The sequence below is a fragment of the Dermacentor variabilis genome, chromosome 6 (assembly GCF_050947875.1).
Source record: "Dermacentor variabilis isolate Ectoservices chromosome 6, ASM5094787v1, whole genome shotgun sequence".
In the NCBI taxonomy this organism is placed as follows: Eukaryota; Metazoa; Arthropoda; class Arachnida; order Ixodida; family Ixodidae; genus Dermacentor; species Dermacentor variabilis.
In genome coordinates, this window is record NC_134573.1 from 68,310,870 (window position 1) to 68,333,020 (window position 22,151).

At 47.9% G+C, this 22,151-nt stretch overlaps 1 protein-coding gene across 2 annotated transcripts in view; it reads right to left on the reverse strand.

Annotated features, from left to right (window-relative positions):
• SMC1 (structural maintenance of chromosomes 1) overlaps nt 1-22,151 on the reverse strand; it is a 76,747-nt gene that overhangs the window by 36,776 nt on the left and 17,820 nt on the right. For both annotated transcript variants that reach the window (XM_075695137.1, XM_075695135.1), the window contains exons 4-8: nt 18,403-18,744; nt 13,594-13,782; nt 12,754-12,999; nt 1,367-2,007; nt 8-169 (exon numbers count right to left, since the gene is read on the reverse strand). In XM_075695137.1, coding sequence (XP_075551252.1) covers nt 8-169; nt 1,367-2,007; nt 12,754-12,999; nt 13,594-13,782; nt 18,403-18,744 — 1,580 coding nt within the window. The remainder of the gene's footprint in view (nt 1-7; nt 170-1,366; nt 2,008-12,753; nt 13,000-13,593; nt 13,783-18,402; nt 18,745-22,151) is intronic.

Here is a 22,151-nt window from a genome sequence, read left to right on the forward strand (position 1 = left end):
TGCTTACCTCTTGTTGTCTCCGAGGTCATAAGCCACTCGACTAGCATCATCAGCTGTCTCGCAGACCAAGGCATTATTGGTGGCGTACAGCACAGCCCGCTTAATGGCTGGAGGGTCGTACTGCAGCACATCGTACAGCAGCTTCACATTCTTGGGATTCGTGATGGACCTGCAATGGCAACACCAGTAAAGGCCATTTACAGTAAAACATTGTTAATTCGACCCTCATTAATTCGGGCAATCGGATAATTGGGACTCGTCCTTTGGTCCTGGCAGATGTACGTATTATTTGACGCAACATAATTCTCGTTAATTCGAAAGTATTTGGCCGCACATCGGTTAATTCGGACAACTCTCAGAGCTCGGCGAGTGACAGAGCTTCGCAAAAGAGGAAAAATGATGTCAGCGTCCACCGAAACTAAGTGGCAGAGTCCGCATTGCCATAGTCATCAGTGAAAATTGTACATGAATGGGAGTAACACCAGGAAGCTTTGTGCCCATTTGTGCCTTTAAAAGCCTTTATTCTTGCGTTTACCGCCACACATAACACCATGCTGGCCGCGTGCCTTCATGACTGCATAGTTGCCATTCATGGTCACATTGATATTGGCCATGGTATCATCCGTGGCGGTTGCGGCAAACAGTAGTTTCATTTTGATAAGCTTTCGAGGTTTAAGAGCACCAGCTACATTGTGATGGACCGCGAGCACTAATCAGCCATGAGATGATGAGAATTACAGCTTGCGCACTGCTTTTGTGCAACATAGATCCAGGATTGGCTCATTCACTCTGTAAATAAAAGCGTGTTGATGTAGCAAGCATTTGCACATTGTTTTCTTGATACCCTCAATAATTCAGCATTCAGTTAATTCAGACATTTTTTTCAACCTGTGAAATCCGACTTTACGAGGTTTTACTGAACCTCGCTTATAGTCACTGACCAATTTTAAAAAACAAATTTTCTTTGTTCCCTCACCCACTTTGCATATAAGGCTGCCCGGCCAAGTAAACTCAGTCGAACATTGAGCGTAATCAAAGGCGGTGACTTATTGGGCCAATCCTGATACCAGTGCATGACGTGCGCCCTTACGAGGGCTTTAATGTAGTCGTTAATGTGGGTCCATTACCAATACAATGCCATGTCATGGCTTCCATGGGTCTCAAACCATTAACCGGTAGGGTTAACGAATAAGCAACACAACACCAAACCTCAGCAGGTCTACAAGAAAGTCTATCGCTTGACTTTGATAATCATCCTCTCATAGTTTCTGCCCAATTTACTGGACCTGCTTAGTAATAGTGTTTTCCATGGCACTAGCACTGCCACATGCCAGAGCCATGGAACACTACACAATGCTCGGCATACCTGAGACGTTCCTTGAGCGGCTTGGCATCTATGTAGTCAAGCGGCAGGAATGTCTCAGCCTCGAGCATCTGCTCCTTCAGGTACTTGATGCAGGCACGGCCAGTCTTCTCCGAGTCAACCACAATGGCCTCCATGTTCTTGCCAAGCACCTTGGTGATGGCCACGTTGTACTTCTTGTGGATGGGCTGGCACATATTGACCAGACGATCGTACACGCCCGGGTACAGCTGCTTGAAGTGGTCCACTATCTCGGCCTTCTTACGGCGGCGAGAGTCCTCGTGCTTGTCTACCTTGGCGTCGCCCAGCTCATTCATAAGGGCCTCGAGCTCGCGGTTGATCTCCGACACGCGGCCCTTGGCGGCAGCCACATCCTGTGACACCTCCTGCTCCTGGCGCCGCAGCTCCTCGAGGCTAGCTTCACTTGACCGGATCTGCTCGGCCAGCTTGTCAACTCGCCGCACATTCTCGTCGAGTTCGGCCTTCTTCTGCTTGAGCTTAGCCTGCGTCTCATTGCGCTTGCGCAGCTCATTGTCGTGCCGGTCCTGGTCTGACTTGTGCTCGCGCCGAACCGAGTCTAGGTTCTGCAGGTGCAGCGACGCCTGCCGGCCGGCCTCCTCTTTTAGCCGGTGGTACTCGCGAACCTGCAATGACAGCACAACCAGCTCAATCTACATCCATCACAGTCACATGATGCAATCAAATCACATGAATCAAGGGAACTGACATGTCCAGTGCATTACGAGGCCCTGGTGGAGACGGTCACATCTGGTATTCCTGCTGTGCAGCAGCCAGCATAACAAGGTTGTCCTGTATTGCAATAGGCGCACTGTACAGACAATCTACCAAATGTCTGGGCTAAGTGTTGCTGGATCATGCATGATCTGCCTCATATGATAACGGGCATGAACTAGGGTGGCTGGCGCAAGAGGTGGCTGCGTGAATGCACCATGCACAAAGTGAACACATGGCAACACTTAGCCAGAGCCGAGTTAGGTGGCACCAATGACAACTATACAGAGAACCCCATGCGCTGTGCAGTTCCCTCATCATGTGCACGCCTACTCCTCAGCACTTTCAGACAGCGTGTAAAAACTTGCTTTCAACGCATTCCACAGCTGGTCTCCATGGCCATTCAGACCTAGCTAATGATGAGTGGTCAAAGACAGCTTACAACCGTGGCATGAACACTACAATCGAGCCCACATATAACGGCCCCACTTAAGATGAACTTCTGCTTAGAACAAACTGAGAGCCGTGCGACCATCAAACTACATTACAGTAAAACCTCATTAATTCAAATTCAGTTAATTCGAAATCCTAGATAATTTGAAGGCTTCCTGCGGTCCTGTATTTTCCAATGTAAATTTGACCGGATAATTCGAACAGGCAGCCAAGGCCAACCCGGTTAATTCGAAGATTTGGGGTGCTATGCGGCAATTCCCAATCCCCATTTTGGCGCAAACTGACGAAATTACGGCCATTCGGAGCCGCGAAGCGACACCACATAGCAATCGCGATTATTTACAGATGAAGTGCCTGACCCGTAGTACTGCTAGCACAAAAATCAGTCCACAGTACACCCCGCGCACCACCGAAACGCGCGCCTGCAGAGAAGACGTGCTTCACTGCAACACAGCGGGCATACCGATTTTGTCATGTGCTCTCATCCAGCACTCCGCACGCTCCTCGCAGTCACACCGGTCTGCACCGTTTTTTTGTGTGCGGTGGTTAGGGGTGTCGCAGCTAGCGTGATGTTGTTCTTTTTTTTCTGAACTGTGCAGAAGTGCCAGTGAGTGAAGATGCCAAAGTATAAGACTTTAATGCTGCAGCAGAAGTCCTGCTTGATCCAAGAAGCGGGTAAGAACACATGTTCCAAGACCTAGTTGGCTGGAAGGCACAGCTTGCCCCTCTCGACATTGTCCACAATATTAGGGACTTTTAGCGGTGGTACGGTAAGTGCGCAATACCGTACCGGTCGAGGACTGCGCATGCGCAAACTTTACCGTACGGAGTGACTTTCCGTACGGCATTCACGGCGAGGAGTTACGGAGTCGCCATCTATCGGAAGCGCCTCGCTGGCGTAGTATGAGGGATCATGCGGCGCGCTCCTCGTAGGTTTTACTGTCAGCGCTCACTGAAAACACCACGCGCGAGCTCTCCCGGACATTTCTATAAGTACTTTCGAAATGAGAGAAGTTTCTTACTGTCTAAATAATAATCTTGGGCAAACTGAAAGCACACAATCGTTTACAGACGCTATCTCCTTACCGAATACGTACAGTGAACGCCACTGCGCGCGGTCGTCGCGATGGAGTCTCCCGAACCGGCTTCTTGCGTGAAAAGTAGGTAAACGTTGAGAGCAAACTATGTGAAATATGTTCCTATAGTGCTTGTATAACTAAATGGAGCGTAATAGAACGAAGCCTCAATGCAGCGATCGCGCAGATTCGCAGCGACCGACTGCGCGTCTGCATGCTTGTCCGCGCACTGTTTCGCTTTCTCCGCGCGCGCTTTTTCGCACCGTGCCATGAGCTTTAGGCCACAGAATATGAGCATTTGACAGTATACAAGCAACCATTGTTGCGTGGGCGCTATCAGAGCTGTTCAAAAATAATTTCATTGTAGAGACTTCGACGCCTACGGAGACTGTGATGTCCCGTCGCGACGATTCAATCTTTTTTTTCTTCTAAATTCTTTGACCTTTCAATATTATTTCTCGAGTTGCGTCGCACTGTATGTTTATCGGTGTTCTCAGCGTGCAATTTCCCGTTGCTCCTTTTTTGTAATCCAGTGCATTAATTCATAACACAAACATGACCATATGCCATGCTTTTTTTAAATGTGCTTCTTACCGCTGCCTTTCCACTCCACTGAACTTGCGAGTATCTATAGCATCGAAAAGTTCATAGACCAAACCGTCATGACATTAGTCGGGCAGCGGACTCGGGCGAGCGTCTCAGTGCGCGTTTCAGAACATCGCAGACCGGGCGACGTAGCAGAAATCTTCCTCGCGTCTGTGCTTCCTGCATACCCGAGTTGTAGCCGATGACTGTTTGCCGGTTTTATGTTTCGCGAGCCAAGCTTCACGCAGCTTCTTGTCCTGCGGCTACGTGTGAATAAGGCTGACACCGGCCTCTGTTACGTGCGTCCGGCCCTGCGGAACCGAGCAGTAGCCTACCATGTTGCGCGCCTTCAAAGGCAGCCACTACCTATTGTAGTGCTTTGAAGCGTTGTAAAGGAGACACTCGAAGCGGGAAAATGAGGACCGCAGCGTACGAGGGAATTTAAACTCGTTTTCAGCTCGCTTCGGCACGCCCGAAGCAGCCGACGTGGCCGCTATGTCCACGTGATCCCTCCTAGCACGTCACGCCGACGGTGGCGCCAGCTTTTCCAGTGGTGGAGCTCGAGGCCAATACTAGACGGTAAGGAGTCGCTAAAAGGCTCGGCTGGCACCGTCTGTCGGGAGCAGAGCTGCACCAAGCCAAAACAGTGAGAAGCTGATGTCGGCCACAGAGTCCACGTCTCGCGTGCTTTTTTTACCATGATAATACCAAGGCAACAGGTTACCTTAAATCATCTTCTGCGGAGCAACGAAATGACAAGTAAACAGTGGCATAAAAAAAAAACCAGGTAGGTGGCGCCATCTAGTGATGCAGAGTTTACTTAGAGGGGACGCAGAGATTTTATTGCAGTAACTAACTATATTCTACTTATCTGACGGTGTAAAGTGTCAGCAGCGGTGCAATTTACAAGAAACAAACACTTTTTTATGTATTGATTAGATAAGAATACCCATGTAACAAAAGGTTTCACGTGTTGCAGGACGAAGTGTCACAAGATGTCGCTACCGGCCTTGTGACTGGCGTCTAAGTTTGCCGTAGCCGGGCACTTCTGTAAAGAATAATGCGCGTATGGACAGGCTAAAGCTTTCTAAAAGTATTCGTCAAAATGAATATTTCGCGCTCAGCACGTAATTATTGCATTCTGCAAAGCCCCAATGTTAGCCGCTATCATCATTATCACATTACCGTACGCATCGAGCGGCTCACGCAGCTAAAACGTCTTCGGTCATCGCGGTATGTTAGTACGGAACGGTAATACCGTACCGTATACCGCACTTACCGTATCGTAATACAGCACTGCTAAAACTCTCTACTGAAGAACAAGTCGAAGGTACTGGAGGCAAGACATGTTCTTCAAAGCGGTCGCAAGTATGGGCTCCCACGTCTCGAGATGTGAAATCAGCCTTACTTAGCTGGCTGCAGAAAGCAAACGCAGCCCACCTTCCCGTCAACGGAACGATACTGCGGGAGAAGGCCAATGACTTGGCTCTACAACTTGGGCACGAAGAGTTCAAGTGTAGCAATGGATGGTTCAGCCGTTTTAAAGAGCGCAATAATTTGACCTTCGTAGCCGTCTGTGGCGAGAGCGGCAGCGCAAACAAGAGCGTCGTCAATGACTGGAAGAAACACACGTTGGATCTGTTGCTTAGCGAGTATGGTGTAGACGAGGAGTACAACCTTGATGAGGCAGCCCTTTTTTACAAGATGCTGCCCACAAAAATGTTCGCAGTGAAGGACACCGCGGTCAAAGGTCGAAAGCAGGGCTAGGAAAGAATTACTGTTCAGTTCGGCACGAACATGTGCGGTAAACACAAGTTGCCGGTTGCCGCTACTCTTAAAGTGAAACCTTGTTAAACCGTAGTTGGCCGGAGCTCGGAAAAGGTATGTACTAAACGGTAGTACTGTTTAACCGAAATAGCATCAGATTGCCCACTTACCTGTCGAAAACAGAACACGGAACTCAGAGAGAATGCGATGAAAGGGGTAAAAAACATGCTGTATTTATTCACTTCGAGCAACAAATGTGTTATTTTCGTTTGATGCCACGGCGGCCTAGCACGATGACAGCGGCCTCAAACTTAGTGAAGCTGCGTGCCAGCTCTTCAGCCAGCCCCCTTTTCTTGGCAAACACTCGCATGGCAGATTCCTCGTTGGCATTACGTATTCTCCATGCACGCGCGTGGTGTTGCTGCAGAAGTCCCGGAGCGCCTTTTTCATTGCCGGGTGCTGTTCTCGTCGCGACAATTGCATTCATGAAGCTGACTTAACGCACAGCTTCTGCAACTGTCAGGCCTGAATCGCCCGTTCTGTTGCTTTCCATGTCGCCCTCATCACTGTCGCTAGTCGACCCTTCAGTAACAACAGAGGCAACGAACATCTCAGAGCCCTGCCGATCAGTTAGAGTGAACGAACGGCGTAAACCCGTCGCTGCAATGCGAAATAAGACCTCCGACCCCTTTGCGCATGCAGTCTGTTTTCCCAAGCCTCCTCCGAGACAAACTATGCATCTCGTGCCCCTCTACCCTCTCCCCGCCGTCACGCGCTGCCCAAGGATGTTTGCGTGTGGCTTCCAAGATCGCCCTCCCGCCCGTCCTCTCAACTCCACTCCCCTCTCCTCATTCTTTGTTACACTACCTCACTGTCTTGGCACGCGCTCTACGGTGTCAGAAGTTTTGTTTTCTGGTCTTTACCGCGAAGCAGGTCTCTCCACACTAGTCTCCATGCTTCCTTGCTTCTGCGCTTCATTCTAGTCGGGCCTGAGTTGTAACTCGGGATGGCGGATGGGAATGCCGTGCCTGCAGCGGTCACAAAACAAAAAGCACTGAACATGGCAACGAAGCAAGCAATTCTGAAGGGAGTGTGTCAAGGTGCTAAAAACTGCGAGTTGGTGAAGAAGTACACCGTATCTAAATTAATCATCTCGACGATTCTAAACAACAAAGAAAAGATCGCCAGCTCTGACGCCGACTTGACGAACAGAAAGCGCCTGCGGAAGGCCACCTATGTGGACGTAGAGGACACACTGCTTAAAGCTACACGGAGCCGGACATGTACCGTAAAAACCCGCGTATATTACGAGGTTTTTCCCTATTATTAGCGCCCGAAATGTTCACCTCATACTACACGCGGATCCGAACAAAAAATTCAGTCACAAATTTGGGCTACAAGTTTTGGTTTCGTTATTGCTGCGTGGCTATGGCTTGGCTTCCTTATTGCTGCGTGGCTATGGCTTGGTTTCGTTATTGCTGCGCGACTACAGCATCGTTTCTTTATTGAGTGCGCACCTTGGCAGCACACGTACAAACCACGCTTTGCAAAGTGCATCTTTTTTATTCCTTTCAAGAGGAAGGCTGCTTTCAAGAGAAAGGTTATTTTAGCCGCACAGGACATCGGCAACAGTGAGGCGGGGAGGCAGTTTGGCGTCAACGAGGGAAGCATTCGAGGATGGCGTCGACAGAAGGAAGCCCTTTTCGCGTGCAGCGGAACGCGAAGGAGCTTTCGCGGCCCGAAGGCTGGGACATTGCCCTGACAGAGATCGTACACCAACAGCAAGCCGCACATCTAGCTGTGAGCGTTGAGCTTATGCAGGCAAAAGCTAAGGAGCCCGCAAGAGAAAAAGGGCTACCTAGCTCTGCCTTCAAAGCGAGCAAGCACTGGATTTATCGCTACATGCACCGCGCTGGATTTTCCTTACGCCACCAAACTTCGATTTCGCTAAAGCTGCCAGAATCGTTCGAAGAGCTGCTTGTGGCTTTCCAGTGCCACATTATTTCGCTGCCCAAGTCCAAGAACTTCCAGCTCGGGCAAATTGGCAATGCTGACTAAATGCCGGTTTACCTGGACATGCCGAAAAGGGCTCTAAACAAGTTTATGTCCGGTCCACTGGCAACGAGAAAACGCGAGTTGACCATCATGTTGTCGTGCAGGGCAGACGGACGCAAGCTCCCACCCTATGTCATTTTCAAGTGCAAGACAGTGCTTAAAGGTGAGGAGCTGCCAAAATATGTGGTCGTGAGAAGCCATGAGAAAGATTGGATGAACGAGAGTCTTGTGCTCGACTGGATAAAGTCCATCTGGTGTAGGTGGCCCGGCGCACTGCTGTCGTTCCCGTCCATCCTCGTGCTGGACGCATTTCGTTGCCATTTGGCCAACTCAGTGAAGAGGCTGTTGAGCGAATCCGGCACTGAACTCGTCGTTATCCTGGGTGGGATGACGTCTCAGCTGCAGCCTTTAGATGTTTACGTGAACAAGCCGTTCAAGGACGCGGTCAAGCAGTGTTATGCAGATTTCGATGCGTTCAGGTGAGCCTGCAGTGATGCCAACCGGGCGGCAGAAGCGGGCTTCGCCAGCCACGCTATGCAAGTGGATTGTGGACACATGGGCCAGCATACCAGAGGACCTTGTGCGTCGCGCATTCAAGAACTGCGGCATCTCAAACGCACTCAATGGCCTAGAGGATGAGTACTTCTGGGAAGATATGTTTGACAAGGAACTATACGAAGAGAGCGAGGCTGAGGAAGACAACGATTGAAGTGCGGATTGCAATTTAAATAAATCTTTTTCCTTGATTTTTCCTGTGTCCTATCATAGACGGATAAAACCTTTTTTTCCATTTCGTGTCCCAAAAATTTCACCTCATACTGTATGCGGGTTTGTATTATATGCAGGTTTTTACGGTATAACACAAACGAACCTGTGTTACTTTATCAGATGCTGCCGAACAAGACGCACGCCATGAAAGGCGACTCACGTGCTGGCAGCAAGCACAGTAAAGTGCGCGTTACAGTACTTCTGTGCACTAATATGGATGGCAGCGACTGGTATGTGCCCTTTTTAATCGGAAAAGCAAAGAAGCTGCATTGCTCTCGGAGCTGTGTACCTGTGCGCTACAGGCACTATGCTAAAGTGTGGATGATGCACAATTTATTCGCAGAGTGGCTGGGCGAGTTTGACCGCGACATGCAGAGGCAAGGAAGGCGCATGCTGATCGTGCTCGACAACTGCTCAGCACACAACGCACAAACTTCTCTGACAGCAGTTACTCTACTTCTGGTGCTGCACAATACCACTTCGAAAGTGCAGCTGCTTGATTTGGGCATAATACGCAAATTTAAGGCATCATATAGGCGCCGCATTGTGGAGCACTTGCTCATCGCTGTTGATCGCCCGGCCACCAACTTGCCACTTCGAGTTTCACTGCATTCAGCCGTTGAGATGGTGAAGGAGGCCTTGGCGGTGGTGACGGCCGCTTGTGTGCTGAACTATTTCCGCAAGGCCAGCTTCGTCGATGCAGTGCCTGATGCCAAGCCTGATGCTTCTGAAGATGATCAGTCCGGCAGCGATTTGTGGCAGCGCGTCGATTACGACATGGGGGAGGCTACGACACTGGTTAGGATGACTTTGATGAAGACACTGATATTGCAGAACCGTGCATGAACAAGGGCATCGCTTGCAAAGTGCAGGCAGAGAGTGATGCAGTGGAATTGGACGTCGATGAAACTTCAGAGCCAGCACGCATAAGAATGACTGCAGCAATGGGTACATAGAGAGCTTCAGGCAACTTTTCTATGTTAAGGGCCTCGACAAAGAGCACGCTTCTGCTTTTAATAAATTGGAGACTGCCCTCATCGGATCTGCACTGCAGAAACAGATGAGCATCACAAACTTCTTTGCAAATAGGTAAATTCTGTGTGTTGACTAGCCACTTTTTTTTTTCTTTTTAAGCTGTTGTCCACTTACTTCAGGGTATGTCGAACAGATGCCACATAAAGCTCAGGTTGGTTATACAGTCAACGACTGATTTTCGGACGCCCAAATTTTCGGACATGCCTGATATTTCGGACGTCTTCGCGGCACCGCCACGAGCCCCATAGAGTCAATGTATAAGGACATCTGAAGTTTCGGACGCTCGAACCCCCCGCCGTCCAATTTTCCGGACTTTTTGACGCGATGGAAGGTCCTTTAGCTCCTCGCGCAGCGCCCTTGCGAAGGAAACCGACTTGCAGCCGAAGCATATCACCGCTTTGAACCACAACTAGCCGAATCTAGCCATCACACACTGATTTGGTCTGGCCACGCTGGCTATGTTTATCGCCGCACTTCTGCCTCCGGCGGAGTTTCCGGAGCGGCGCCATTTCGTTTGTTTACGCCGGCCACGTTTTCGCTAGCGTGGTGTGTGGTTGTGCTGTTCAAGTGTGCTCTGCGACTCTAGGCCTAGGTGCTTCGACGCTCGTTAGCGAGCTCCACTGTTCGCAACTTGAGGATTTCCCTTGTCTTCGATGGCCCCCACTCCGTCTTCGTCGTCCTCGCCGATGGCATCGAAGCGCGGAAAGCAGTACCGTCGGTTAACGATGGAGAAGAAAGCTGCCATTATTAAGCAAGTCGTGAGCAGCCGATCCCAGGCTGGCGTGAGCAAGGAGTTCGGCGCCCATGGACTACATGATCAACGACCTCTGCTCTGCTGGGGTTTCCATACCCACGGAAATAACTTTCGAACAGTTTGTTGACGATGACAACGAGCTCGATTTCTGCGCAGAACTGACTGACGAGGAAATAGTCCGTCAGGTTGCGAGGGATTCAGAAGACTCCGATGTTGAAAATGAGGAGCCAATGCCTGCGCCGACTACAAGCGCCGAGTTGACGCGTGCACTGTTGACTCTTTCATCGGTGTGCAGTGCTGACATGACCCTTGCTCAGATCGAGGCGAATATGACTGCATGCAACCGGAACGCCGTCCAAACAACAAGCAACAAGTTCTTTAAGCCACTGCAGCAATAACACCGGCTGCCCGACGATGCAATGTACATAATAAACCGGCAGTTGGCTGCATACAGAGTTTTTGAACGCCTCGTTTTATAGCCACTTCACTGATGCTTTGGCAGGGTTTCGGAAGCCTGGTACTTCGCCCTTTACCTCAAGATCCGATAAAAAAAAGAAAAAAGTGCGTTTTATTGCATGCATTCATTTTTTCGGACTGCCTGAATTTTCGGACGTTTTTACGTTCCCTAGAGGGTCCGAAAAATCGGTCGTTGACTGTAAGTGGGCTCGACTCTATTACTGGCCCAGACAGCTTGTACGCAATATAGTTGCCTTCATGCTTGGTGGTGGTTGTGCAAAGCAGTGACTAGCCGTAGCAACAGTGGCACTACACTGCACACTTTTGCTGAAGGCACGCACCGCACTGTAGCATTGAGGCACAGGTGGCTTGCACGCTCAGTTGGCCTAAAAGGCTTAATGGGTGCAGGCGTCATAGAAAAGTCGAATTTCTGATTGTGCCTACAGCCAGTAAAACCATGCCACACCGTGTTGTTTGCTCATGCTGGCCCAAACTGCAAATCCATGTACCATATTTACTCGCATAATGATCGCACTCACATAATGATCGTACCCTGAACTTGTCGCAGCGATATGTCGTGTGCTAAGTCTAGGTAATGATGATCACACTTACCATTTGTCGAATGCTACGCGAACGACTCTTGAAGACATACCAAGAGGTCTGCATGCACCTAACATTCTTAAGCAGATGCCCCATTTCATTCCTTTCATCATTTTCTGCACTTCCATGAAAAAAAAAAAAGCTACAACCAAACTTGCCTTGGGTTTATAACTTGTAGGCTTCATAATGGTTTTCGCCAACAACAACGACAAAAAAAGGCCCCTTTCGATTCTTCTCGTCTGCACTCGTGGGCACGCAACAAATGGTGAGCGGCAACGATAGTGGCCACGTTTACACTGATACGTTAGAAGCGTACCCTATTCATATGCCAACGCTTGTACCACAGCTAAGATATTCGCCCACCTTTCGCGGAAACGTGCCATGTTAGGCTAGTAGTGAAGACAAATGCCGCAGTTTCTGCAGCATGCTCGCCATGCGTTTCTATGTCACTGGTAGCTAAGCGCGCCCATCTCTGTTTCTGTCCCCTCAAAGTGGACATAGCTATGTTACTATCGCAAACTTGCCGATATTAACGATATTACTCATTACTGATATGGAAAAAACTGTTTCAATGCGCGTAATGTACTCACGAGAAGAAAAAAAAAATCGCGCTTGGCGCATTCAGCTTGCTCCAGCGGCAGCCATTTTTGTTTTGGTGTCCCGCACCACTCTCGCTATTACAGCGCAATTGTACAGCGACAGCCACCTGCTTGACCTTTGTCATCCCGCAGAAATGCAGATGTAAAAATTTTTTTTTTGCGGGAAATTTAACTTGCGTAATGATCGCACCCTTGAATTCGTGTCAATCTTTTTTTTTTTTTTTTTTTACGAAGAAGCGCGATCATTATCCAGGTAAATACGGTAGCAGGCTGCTTGCTGAAGCTACACAACTACTATTCTTTTTTCTCAAATACTGCGCTTCGTAGACTTTTGATCTTGATAGCACATAAAGGTCTATGCAATGGTACCTGTGGTTGCCAGCACGCGTGCGCATTGGGCCATGGAACTACTACTGCACCTTGCGCCACAAAGTGGAGCAAACTAGAAAAACCTTAAACTTTAGAGAAATGTCTGCAAAAGGAAATGGCAATGCAGTGCGTCACCCTCACCTGCGAGTCCTCCAGCGAGACATCGCGGCCCTGGGTCTCCTGGCTGAGCTGCTGTTCAAACTCTTGCATGTGCTCGGCTATTTCCTCGAGCTCGCGCTCCAGCTCGGCAATCTCGCTCTGATGCGTCTCGTCCACCTTCTTGGCCGCCTTGAGCGACTTGCGTGCAGCTTCCAGCTTCTTCTGCATGTGTGCCGTCCGCTCCTTGGCCTTGATGAAGGCCGGCTTGCGCTTGTTCAGCTCCACGTCCTGCAGTGCACACAACTCCATGATGCACAATTGTCTTCAACACTCAACAGCAAACTTTCTCTCCGAGTACAAGCGCTGTTCTTATCAAAGCACTTGCATAATAGACTATATGTAAAAACTACAAGTGCCCTTCTCTACCCACACAGTCTTACAATCAAGGCGGCTGACCTCGGGCTAGAATCGTAATTAATGTATCAGCATGCGGACTGGGCTGGTATGATGTTCTAATTCCTTCCACTCCATTCTATCTATGACTTGCCCTCTGCCATTCACGGCTTGCTGATCCCACTGGTAACGCAGGTGGAGCGCTATTCTGACCACTCCTTAAGCATGACAAGCAACGGCATTTCAAGAGAATCGTTACATTATCCCAGTCCAGGTGACATCATTGCTGCCGCACTCTACTCCTCGCACCATCTAAGCTTTTGAAATACATGTCTCAGAAACACTGTTAACAGAATTTTGCATATCGTACACAAGAAATCAAAAGCAGCGCTAAGTGTGACACTGATAGGGACTGAAAGTTGCAAGTGCCAACTACCGAACATGTTCATCATGGCGAAGACGGCACGGGAAGTAGCAACCAGTACTCACGGCCTCGCGGATCTGCTGCTCGATCTTGGCCATGTCGCGCTGCAGGCGGCCATGCTCCTTGCGCTTGTCGCGCACCTCTTCCTCAATTTTCTCCTTCTTGCGGACATGGCGCTGCAGCTCGTTGGTCTTGGACGCCATGTCCGCTGCGAGCGAGTCGAGGTCACGCTGGATGTGGTACAGCTGGAAGGCCTGTGCATGGGGTCGTGCAAATGGTCAAGCATTCTGACTGAATAGAAATAAACTGGGACAGGAAATTATATTTTGAATGCCCAGCTTGATTTGATTTGGACTGATTTATTTCTCACAAACAAGTACACCCATGTACATGATGCAAAGAGGAAAGCAGGAAGGAAAGCTGCGTCTCAATGCAGCTTCACATGCCCTGTCTTTCTTTCCTTACAGGTGTGGCAGAACAGTCAGCGTCAATAGTACAGTGTGATCACAAAAGATCTAATTAACATATACAAAAAGTAAATAATAACACATAAACGATGCCATCACAATATTAAAGCAATGTAGCTAAATGCCAAATGTCTGTCCTTAAAAAGCAGAGAAAGCAACAACAAAAGGCACAATGTGGTGACAAATGGCTCCTTTATAACCTTCGAAATAAAATGCTGTCATTGTTGCTGATGTTGTAGTTCCATGGTTTTAACACATGAGCCTTTTTCCTTTGAAATTAAAACTTGTATTGCACAATAACATTTTCTTGGGTGAGTTGGTGTTTTGCGAGTGACATGACCTTGTAGAGCAAAATACTGGAAAGGAGAGATTGGCAGTGACAGAGAGAGCAGAAAGAAAAACGACGCTGTCTTTCTTTGTGCTCTTTATGTCACTGTTTATCTTTCCTTTCTCGTAGGGGTGTGTGAATATTCGAAAAGTTCCGAATATTATTGAACATTATATTTTCAATATTCATATTTGATAAAAAAAATAGGTATTAGAAAATGTTCGAATATTCTGTTGGATACAAATATTCGAATGAAATCGAATATATTGCTGGCTGTGCGGGGCAAACCCATTTCTTAGAATTTTTCCCCATCTGATGTTATTTCTAGCTGAAATATATTGGGACAATTCTGTGCTAAATTTTGTGACCATTTCGTGCTGCTAGCAAAATTTTGCTTGTAAAGCACACTTGGCCACTAAACGGCTAAACTTTGCTGGCAAAGCCAGCTTTTCAGTATCAATGGGCACGGGTTTGCGAACAGTGAGGGTGCACTTCTTTTATTTATTTTTTTTTCAGCCCCACCTCCAATTCTGGGCTTATTGCTTGACGAAGTGCGATGAGTGACGATTGGCACAGAATCAATTGCCTCCGAGTTTATGGGTACTTTAATTACGGGTACTAAGTTAATATGAGCCAAATACACAGTGTTTTAGTATAACGGCTTACTAGTGTAGTTTTTAGCATCGACAATGCACTCTCATTGTTTGTTATTCTGAAAGGCCGTTATAGTGAAGGCCCCAAAATTAACCATTTCATTCATGAACCCATAAGTTGTAACCATTTGAACTATCCACGAAAACGTCGCTGTTGGCTCTCAGCCTGTGCTGTTGCAATATTCCGTAAATTCTGCCCCCCCCCCTCCCCAAGCTCCCTATAGTAAGAATGATGCGTGCAAAGCAGACACTGAGAAAACTACTGACAAAAAAGGAAGCTCCATGTCAACTCCAAAGTGCAATGTTTCTTGTTGCTTGTCATACCACTTGTTGCTTGTTTGTTTTTCACATTCCAAGTGTCTCATTCGAGGCGGACACTTGGACTGTGCTAAAGCGCAAGTGCGCATAAACGACGCCGTCCGGAAAACGCAAAGTGCGACCATGTGGAATAAGGAGATCACATTTCTCTGTGCACGTAGCTAGTACGGCCACAGAAAGAACCACGGTGCCAGGAACGCTGTCCGCTTACTTCGACAAGTCGGTTGCAGAGTCTCGCAAAAGTGAAAGTAGTACAGTAAAACCTCGTTAAACCATACCCGCTTATAAACAGTAGTTTCGTTTTAAAAGTAGTAAAGTCAAATCCCCGACTCAGCGGCTATTGAACATAATGTGTTTTGTATCCGAATAAACCGTACCAGCTTATTGCGTATGCATTGGCTAAAACGTAGCGTTTCCACCTTTCGTCGCGCAAACACGGCGGTGCGTCTTCTCCATCTGGCGGCCCGGCAGAACAACAACCCTCAGAGATCAGCCCAACGGCCTCCAAGCGCCCTGTGCATTGCGCGTGAAGCCACATCAACATCAACATCATTTCGGCGCCGTGCCAGAGAGCGTTGTGGCATCGTGCAAGCGAGGACTTGCGTCATGCCGAAGCTCGGATTAAAAAAAAAAAAAAAGAGAGACGCCGAGTGCTCAGCACAGAAGAAAAATTAGACATCGTCTGTGCTATCAAACGTGACACGGAGAAGTCAGCGCTGGCACGCGACAGTGATCTGCTGTTGACTACAGTGTGTGGCATTCGGAATGCGAAGAAGTTGCTCGGCAGCGCTGCTGCGACTGCGAAGAGATGTTGGCTACGAGGTTCGACTTTTCGCCATCGTTGCCTCTGTTGTTGCCGAAGTGTCGACTAGCGACAGTGATGAGGACGGGGCACGAACGGCATGGAAAGCGACAGCACGGGTGATTTAGGCCCGTCAGTGGCAGAAGCTGCACGTTACGACAGCCTCATGAATACAATCGTCGCGACGAGACAATAGCACCCGGCAATGAAAAAGGCGTCCCGGGACTTCTGCAGAATTACTGCGCGCGTGCACGGAGAATACGTAATGCCAACGAGTACTCTGCCATGCGAGTGTTTGCCGAGAAGAGGAGGCTGGCTGAAAAGCTGGCACGCAGCTTCGATAAGTTTGAGGCCGCTGTCGTCGTGCTAGGCTGCCGCAGCATCAAACAAAAATAACACTTTTGTCGCACGAAGTGAATAAATACTGCATGTTTTCTTCCCCTTTCATCGCACTCTCTCTGAGTTCCGTTTTCGACAGGTAAGTGGGTGATCTCATGCTAATTCGGTTAAACAGTACGACCATTTAGTACATACTTTTTCCGAGCTCCGGCCAACTACGCTTTAACGAGGTTTCACTGCATCTCTAAAGGTGTAAATATAGTCCGACGTAACGCACGCTCGTGCACGCTACGTTACGTTGATGAAAACAACTCCTTCTATAGTCCGACGCACTGCAGCACCGACGTAACCGGCAGCTGCCAGCGCACCCCGACGGGCTCGGCGCAAATTTGGCTCCTGCTCCATTCGCGCGCCGGCGCCGCCGACCGCGTCGACCCACAATGCATTGCGCGCGAAGAAAAAGGCGCCAACACAACTCCGCAGACGGCTTTTGCGGACGGCATACGACTTGGCGAACGTTCTGCGCATGCTCCAGAATAGCAGGCGACGGCGCGCGCGTTGAAGTATAGAGGGGATGGCATCTCGGTTGGCGCAGCGCAACTGACGTAGCGTGACTGACCGCGAACGACGCTCGCCCACACGCCGATAACGTCGGACTATAAACGGGCCTTAAGAGTGATCACTTGAGATCACCGTCCCTGTATGCTTGGTATCTGTGGCCAATGAAGCGCAACTGCCAATCAGGCACCGTTTTCACCATGAAAGCTCATTAAAAAAAAATGTTTCGCCCTCTGTAAAGGTAAATTCTGCATGTCTCATTTTTTTATCGCGAATGTGGGGAAATATCTTTATTTTATAAATTGAGCACATGTTAAATTCAGGTGCATTTTTATTTGCTTACTTTAGGTCCGCGTAAATTGGGTGCGCATTAGTTTCAGGGGCACGTTAGAATCAGGGGCATGTTAGAATTAGGTAAATTGGGATAACTGCTGGTGTTACATCCATCTCCAGGAGGGTCATGGAAACTAAGCTGCGACAGTCTAGTAGGCTACAACTACTGCAACCATAGCATAACTACAGTGGTTGATGCGTAAGTGACTGGTTGGTAAATACAGCTCTTGCCATGGATCATGCCATCTCTCTCCACATTTTTATAGCAAAGCCACGTCTACGCTGTGCCAGTGGTGCTTCCTGCTAGAGAGAGAGAGCAGTTTAGCTTCGTACCGACATTCGAGTTTGGCAGTACTCTGTAACTTTCTAGAATCTAAGCACTCAACACTGTGCACTACGGTGCCGTCACCGTATGTGTCTCGTTAGCTTCGCCTCCCATTCACCTCTGGGCATACCCACTTGCTCCATCCCCATAGGCATTTTATTAGGCTTTTAATAGGTCGTAGCTTCAATTCACTCTCTGCATATTGAGAGCGTTTCCTTCACAGATGCTCACAGCAGTATGTGCCATGTCGCAACGCAGAAGTCAGCAATTTTGTCCTTCTTTTTGGTCACTTTTCGTTCATATGTTTGCTTGTACCCACACTTTTAAGAAATAAATCTTACATTGCAGGTCGTTGCTTGTGTTTCCCCCTGTATCCAATTCCCTGTAGTGTCATGTGCACTACACGATGCGTCATGGAGAAGCCCCCACAGCAAGCAGAGATGCGGACCAACCGACACGCACGAGACACTGGGTAGCTGTACATCCGTTTGCATGATGTGCTCGAGCACCTCCTTGCCCTTGTGCCAGAGCTTGTGTTCCAATTACGGATTTGTAGGCATCGTACTACGCTGTAGTGACATGCTCGTTCGTGGAGTCGATTCTACCATTGGAATTCGACATAAACTTAATTGTGAAGAAAAGCACAGGAGAAACAGAAACGTTCTAAATAGTGGAACATTGCTGACAAATAAAGAAGAAAAGAAAAATCAGCCCATGTTGAAACCTGAAGCATTTACACACCACTGCTTACCTGTGAAACCACCTGTCGCTCAGCCAGGTTCTCCTTGAGACGCTGATATTTGTCGGCCTCCTCTTTCTCGAGGCGTGCTTCTTTTTTCTCGGCCGCGATGCCCTTTTTCTTCTGATACGAGAACTGTGTGTCCTCCTCGGCCTTGATCATCTCGCTGCGCAGCTGCTCATACTCGGCCTTGTGCTCGAGCGAGTGCGAGATCTCCTCAAACAGCACTGTGCGCTCCTTTGGGTTCTTCATGGCGATTGTCTCAACGTCGCCCTGGAACACCAGGAAGTTCTTTGCCTTGACGTTGATGCGCAACCCCTCCAGCCGATTCAGGTACTCGTCTTGGCTCACCACCTGCAAACGTGTGCACAGCGTGTCGAGGTAACACCTCAAAACCACAAAATGACATTCAAAATGTGTTGCATATGTCTTCAGACATTTCTGATTGGACCTATGCTGCAAAACGTTTATTAAACCTTGTGACTGTTTTGTCTTTTGTTCTGACTGCTAAACATTTCTTAGCTTTCTTTCACAAGTTGAATCGGTGGATATTTCATTATATGTAGAAACTGGTTCTTCTTTGTTGGTTTCTCCGAGTTCGGAATTCATCAACAATTCATAAATTTCTTCACCTGCCAATGTGCGACAGACCTGTCACACTGGCTCACCATTACTGCCCTGCCGAGATAGAGTGCCGACACATGTGCTCTACCTCTTGTTGGAACTTGCAAGTTATGTGTATTTGGATGACCTCTGTGTAGATGGCACAGTGGTTAAGCAACGTTCTTTTGTGCACGAGTTGCTATGGGAAAGGCGGCAAGTGCACTGAAAACACAAAAGCAGAATAGCCAAGAGAAGCAGGGTTTGGGCGAGGGTAGGTCTGCAAGTTATCTTTGATGTGGCAATGGAAGTCTTAATCATGCGGAAAGTACCAGAAGATAAAAGAGCTGGAAGATAAAATTCTGTTACATGTCGCCAATACGTGGATATGTATGTAGTCTTCATTCTTTCTGAAAGTAATAATTATTGCCAGGTAAACTTCTCAAGTGGCTAAATTGCTTTCCAATTTGACAATGCATTTATTTATGCCTGTTGGAAATTTCAGAGGCTCCGATAAGCAAGATGTATGTCCTGAAATGTTCATAAGTCGTTACATGCATGAGCCAGCATTGATGCAAGCAATTTTTGCAGGTACAGTAAAAGGTTTCTAGCACTCGTTAATTCGCAATATCAAGTAATTTGGGCTTGCTCTCGGGTACCTAGCAATTTATGGCACTGTCTGTGAAGACAACTGCTAATCAATTGGGTAGTAGTACAGTTGAACCTTGATATAATGAAGTTGTGCTTGCAGCGAAAGACTTTGTTAAATCGTGAATTTCGTTAATTCGACATTCAGCAGTAAAAATAATTTCACAAATTTCCAGAGCATTCCTAGTTGACAGTATCTTGTCAGTACCGTATTTACTCGCATAATGATCACACTTTTCTGTAAAAAAAATTGGCACAATTCCGGGGTGCGATCATTACGTGGGTTAAACTTGCCACGAAAGAAAAATATTAGTTTTTTATCCCGCATTTGTTGCGGGATGACAACAGGTCAACAAGAAGGTGGCTGCTGCTGAACAGTGCAGGACACCAAAATAAAAATTGCGGCCGACGGAGCAAGCCGAACGCGCCGAACGTGATTTTTTTTTCTTCTCCTGAGCACATTACGCGCATTGAAAGTTTCTTTCGTGTCAGTAATGAATAATATCGTAAATATTGGCAAGGTTGCGGCAATAACGTAGCCATGTCCACTTTGAGGGGACAGAAACAGAGGTGGGTGTGCATTACTGCCAGTGACAGGGAAACACATGGCGGGCATGCTGCAGAAACTGCGACATTTGTCTTCACTACTATCCTAATACTGCACGTTTACACTAAGGGTGGGTGAATATCTTAGCTGTGCTACAAGCGTCGGCATATGAATAGGGTACACTGCTAACATGTCAGTGTAAACGTGGCCACTATCGTTGTCGCTCCGCAATATCTCGTCTGCACTCGCCCACGAGTGCAGACGAGAAGAATCGAAAGGCGCCTTTTCTGTTGTTGTTCTTGACCAAAACCATATGAAGCCTACAAATAATAAAGCCAAAGTCAGTTTGATTGTAGGTATTTTTTTCATGGAAGTGCGGAAAGTGATGAAAGGAATGAAATGGAGCGTCTGCTTAAGAATGTTTGATGCATGCAGACCACTTGGTATGTCTTCAAGAGTAGTTCGCGTGGCACTCGACAGATGGTAAGCGCAATCATCATTAGCTAGACTTGGCACATGACATACTGCTGCGACAAGTTCGGGGTGCGATCATTACAGAGGAAAGCAAAAAAAAATCAAATTTTGACGACAAAACTCAGGGGTGCGATCATTACGTGAGTGCGATCGCTATGCGAGTAAATACGGTAATCACTTATAAACAAATCGCAAGAAGGTCGAGCCATAACAGTGTGATTACGAGTGTCAGTGCACGCGGTGCAGATCATGCCGAGAGCAATGCATCGCACGGCGCAGCTAATCTTGGATAGCATGGCTGACCGTGCCTAGTGCCAGCAGCCATTATCAGATGGTGCCCTCAAATTAAAAGCAACAGTACAAAAAGATACGGATATTTGTTTTGTGGAAAAAAGGGAAAAAAGAAAAACAAATACAAATGTCACAGTTTTGCCAAAACGGCAGATCATTTATGGCGATAGCAAAGAGACAACGACACAAAGTAATGTCCACAGATTTATTTATCAGTGTCACATACGCTCAGGCAAAGATGACTTGATCACCAAGAACACTCACTGTCACAATGCGAGTGGAAGCTTCACGCCGTGTTTCGGAAACTTGAGATTGCACGACCACCAACCTTAGATGCGCGGCAACAAAATGCGCATGAAGGCACCAAGTATCTTGGCTGGCTCTTTGCACTCGGCGAAGATTAGCGCCAAAATACGGCGCATGGCCCGCATATGGACAGCCAGACAGAGGAGAGGAGATGCACGTGCCAGGGGGAGTGGGCAGATAGGTGCGCGTTCCCTGCACCCCTCTACTGTGCGCTCGCCCGTTCCCCACCCCACATGCGCTGATGGAATCATCAGCTCTCGTGCTTCTCCGAGTGCCTGAAGCTACTGCACGCCCCGTGCATCGCGGCGTCCGATGGTCGTTATGCGACAAATGGCGCAGCGCTGTTCCATGCATACTGCGTCCCAGCATGTGCACTTTTTCATGTGAAGCGACGCTTGCAAATAACTTCTTCCTTGACTGACATTTTTGTAGTTTTTGCTAGATTTACCAGTCATACATGCATTAAGTATATGCTTGAAATGACCAAAAACTTCGTTAAATCGAAACTGTGTTACAAAAGTGCTTCGTTAAATTGAAAAAAAAAAAAATTATATACAGTCAACGACCGATTTTTCGAACCCTCTAGGGAACGTAAAAACATCCGAAAATTCAGGCAGTCTGAAAAAATGAATGCATGCAAAAAAAAAAAAAAAACGCACCTTTTTTCTTTTTTTCTCAGATCTAGAGGTAAAGGGCGAAGTACCAGGCTTCCGAAACCCTGCCAAAGCATCAGTGAAGTAGCTATAAAAAGAGGCGTTCAAAAACTCTGTATTCAGCCGACTGCCAGTTTATTATGTACATGTACATGTACACGTACATGTACATATCATTGAATTAAGCCACATGACGAGAGCTTCCTCAAGCTTTGGATGAACACCTTGGCTTGCATTCTTTT